Below are 4,053 nucleotides of genomic sequence, written 5' to 3' on the forward strand. Positions count from 1 at the left end.
TTAACAAATCCTAGGCACAGAACAAAAAAGGAGGAGACACGCAGAGCAGAGGGAGGAAGAAAGGGTAGGAGAAGATGTGGGAATCAATTGTTTTGACGGTGGTTGCCACCGCCGGCAACAACATCGGCAAAATCCTTCAGAAGAAGGGCACCGTCATTCTTCCTCCTCTCTCTTTCAAGCTCAAGGCATCTTTCTCTTTTCTCAATTCCACATTCTTTTTCCCATTTTCATGTCCATGATTTGCTTCCCCTTCAAAATCTCCCCTTTGAACATAACTATTCCATTTCAAGCATACGCATTTGTTTTTCTTTGATGTGGATGTACCTGAACCCTGAAACTTACAATTTGCGAGGTTTATTTGTTGGAATGAAGAAATTGGGTACATGCACGAGGGTGTGTATGAACGTGGGATTTTGGGTGCAGGATATTTCATTAAAGATCCCATTTTTCATTGAATAACGTGTGATCAGGAAGTCACTGTTTGATTAAGGATTTACATTGGCATGGTATTTGGTACTTGTTGACAATTGTGTTGTATTTGCAGGTCATAAGGGCATATGCTTTGAACAAAACCTGGCTCATAGGTTTTCTGATGGATATATTTGGGGCACTGTTGATGTTAAGGGCATTAGCCCTGGCTCCTGTAAGTGGTTCAGTCATGCCTATGATAGAAGCATAATTCTGAAGAAAACTAAACGATATTACGCTATCAACAGCAGAATCTTCTAGTCCCTTACCCTAATTTTGTATTTGTGTAATTTGGTTGTTCTTCTGATTTAGGTCTCTGTCATCCAACCAGTTTCTGGCTGTGGACTGGCAATCCTTTCAGTCTTTTCTCATTTTTATCTCAAGGAAGTCATGAATGTTGTTGATTGGGTGGGCATTACCTTCGCAGGTTTCGGTACAATAGGTAATGTAAGTTTTAGATTGCTAAAGTAAAGAGCACTTAGTTTAGCTGCTTTTTATGGTTGTTGAAGTAATGACAAAAAATCTATATTCTCTTTCCTTTTGTTTCTCACTGACAAAAAGAGAAAAATTAAAATCTTGTGCATTTATTGACAATTCATTTTGTTTATTGTGACGGTAAATTTTCCAGGTTTTTATATGTAGTCAGAGTTTGAGTCAATATAAAAACTATAAATGGTGATGGACTGATGATGCGACCATTTTATTTTTATATATTGTGCAGTATGCACTTGTGTTGTGTAGCTGAGCAGTGCATTGGGATGTCGTGGAATATTCCTGGTTTATCATCTTGCTGCTAATAAAATCAACTTTGCAGTCGGTTGCTTGCATCATATGTGTCATTCTATTGATACTAGAGTAAGGATTAGGTATTCAATTTGTTAATATGCTCTTTTATTATATTTAGGAGTTGGTGCCGGAGGTGAGGAGCAAGGGGCTGCTGCTCTGTCTATATTTCACATACCGTGGCTGGCATTTGTTGTTTTCATCTTGTTTGTAGGTACCCTGTCTCATGCTCTGGTCCATTATTTACCAACTTTCTTTAAAGTCAATAGGAAGGCATTACTGTGGTGTCATGGAACTAATCATCCAGCAGTATTTTTTTTTTTCACAAACCTGAATGCATGATTACAAGCCTTACGATTTTTATTGGCATAACGTTTCTATAAAGAGTGTAGGGTCATTTGTGCACCAAAGAAACATTACTATTTTTTAGTTTAAAACAGCTATTGTTTCTAATTGGTAGAACCACTTATACAGATAATGCTTAATGGATGGCTTCGAATATGTCGGCGTAATCGAAGAGAACAAGAGATGGTAATTAATGTTTTAATCATGACGGGTGTCTTCGTTCTTACATGTTATGCCTCTCATATCAATCTAATGGGATATATTGTCCTTTATTATTCTTCCATGGCCTGACGTTTTAAGTGATGCAGATTGAATATGATGTTGTTGAGGAAATTATTTATGGCTTGGAATCTGGAATTTTGTTTGGGTACTGTTACTTCCCTACCACATTTATATGTCGTGCTCTTAGATGGACTCATTTCTCTTCCTTCATTTACCTCAACTCCTTAATGTTGGGATGAAGATGACGGCAATTAAGTGTTTATCTTTCCTTTTCTTTCAAATCAAGAATGCTCTCGGTTGAATAATGCAGCTAGTAATATAACAAGGCATTTAAAACAAACATGATCTGCTTTTTATAACTATGAGCATTTAACAATATACAAGTTTTCATTGCTTACAGTATTTTCATTTATGAAGTCCAATCCGTAGTTCATTTAGATTTGTCAGTTTTTATTAAGTATCACTACTTTCTGTGGGCTACGAAGAAAACCAGCTGATGATAAGATATAACATTACACAGAAAACACACACAGAGATAACAAAACTTGATTATAATTCTAACTTCCAAGTCCTTACTCTTAATTCTATTAATATGAAAATGCAGGATGGCCTCTGTAATATCAAAGATGGGGTTCCTGTTCCTGGAGCAAGGCTTCCCTAAGCTGTTGGTTCCTATATGCTTAATCGTAAGTGTCTGTTCAAGTGGTACAGGCTTTTACTATCAGGTACTTTGAAGACCTTTTCATACTATTTACTTTTGTATTGTGAACTATTACATCCCTTAAGCCAATTTCAGTCAAACAGGATAGTAACCCCTTTTATTTTTACTGCTCCAAATGCAGACACGTGGTCTAAAACACGGGAGGGCTATTATAGTTTCTACATGCGCCGCTGTGGCATCAATTTTGACTGGTGTACTAGCTGGGATGCTTGCTTTGGGTGAGCGACTTCCTTCGGCCCCGAAAGCTCGCATGTTACTCCTTCTAGGATGGTAATGATTGACTATATACTATTATTTCTTTGTGTATTTTCCTTTGTAAGTTCTCCATGCAAAAATGAATTCCTAGTTCTCTAGTTGTATACTTCACTCCCTCTGTTAATAGTGGCATTGCATTCATGAGCATATCCTGTTCTGCTTCTGATATTTGATGCAAATCTTTTTCTGATTTAGTTGAATGCCTTTATCTATAATGTTGGTGTTCTCAAATAAGATGGACACCTTCAAGTTTTTGTCAGGAATACTTTAATTGGAAATGTTTTGCTGCAGGCTACTTATTATTGTTGGGGTGATTTTACTTGTTGGTTCAGAAAAGCTAGTGAAATTCTTTCGACTGTATTCACACCGCTTTAAAAGAAGCAACGTTGACAAAAACTATAGCCATAGAAGATCTGCAACTTCCCGTATTAAGGAAACTAGCCCAACTGATGTCATTCAAGCAGCGACCGTAAATCATTTACTCTAATAATCTTCCAAAGAAAGAACATGATTCATTCTCAGGATTCACCCTCACCTCTTGAAGAAGATCCCTTTTGTAAGGATAGGTTGTTTGTGTACAGTGGTTGCTTTTATCAGAGGGCATGAATTTTTAGGAATCATTCCTTCTGGCTCACATATAATTCATTAACTTTCTGATTTTCTGATGCTACTTGTATAAGCTAGTCATGAACTTCTGATATTTCTGAATGTTGTAAATGAGGATGGTATAGTAACATGCAGAATGCTAGTATAGCATGGAAACAGCTTGCAGGCTGTACTACAGAATACTTCATTCTTAATTTCATATGTTAATGTAGTAGCAACAAATGTTCTTTGAGAATGAATATAGTTTGTGTTGCCGAGTAATACAAGAAGGTTGTACTGTTATCCACCGGAACTTTTCATTTGGGCAAAAGGGTCGATTCTATGAGAAGGCCATAAACCCTCTGTTGAAGGGAAACATAATGATGTTTTGATCCTGACAGCTAGAGACAATACATTTCCTTTCGATTTAATGTTAAGATTGTGAGGCATTTTTAGAGTAAATATATTCTTACCTTTTCACTTTGTAATTTTTTTTTTTCTCTTGATTGCACATTCTATACTTAAGATAAATCAAAATGAAAGTCAGTGACATTAGGAGTTTTAAGCCGAGATAATCCACGCAGGTGTTCTGGTCTTCTCTCTAAATTGCACATTAATCCAACCTTATAGTTTAGAAGTCGAAATCTAAGATACTTTAAGTATTTTTTTTTCAA

At 36.4% G+C, this 4,053-nt stretch overlaps 1 protein-coding gene across 1 annotated transcript; it reads left to right on the plus strand.

The window, feature by feature from the left end:
- On the plus strand, positions 1-3,783 carry LOC114196111 (probable magnesium transporter NIPA9). Its single transcript, XM_028086643.1, has 9 exons — positions 1-185; positions 545-643; positions 781-910; positions 1,373-1,461; positions 1,726-1,782; positions 1,905-1,963; positions 2,423-2,543; positions 2,661-2,809; positions 3,086-3,783. The coding sequence occupies exons 1-9, from the start codon at positions 75-77 to the stop codon at positions 3,279-3,281; spliced, it is 1,011 nt and encodes a 336-aa protein (XP_027942444.1). The 5' UTR covers positions 1-74; the 3' UTR covers positions 3,282-3,783.
- The last annotated feature ends 270 nt before the right edge of the window (positions 3,784-4,053 follow it).

The sequence above is a fragment of the Vigna unguiculata genome, chromosome 9 (assembly GCF_004118075.2).
Source record: "Vigna unguiculata cultivar IT97K-499-35 chromosome 9, ASM411807v1, whole genome shotgun sequence".
Lineage (NCBI taxonomy): Eukaryota > Viridiplantae > Streptophyta > Magnoliopsida > Fabales > Fabaceae > Vigna > Vigna unguiculata.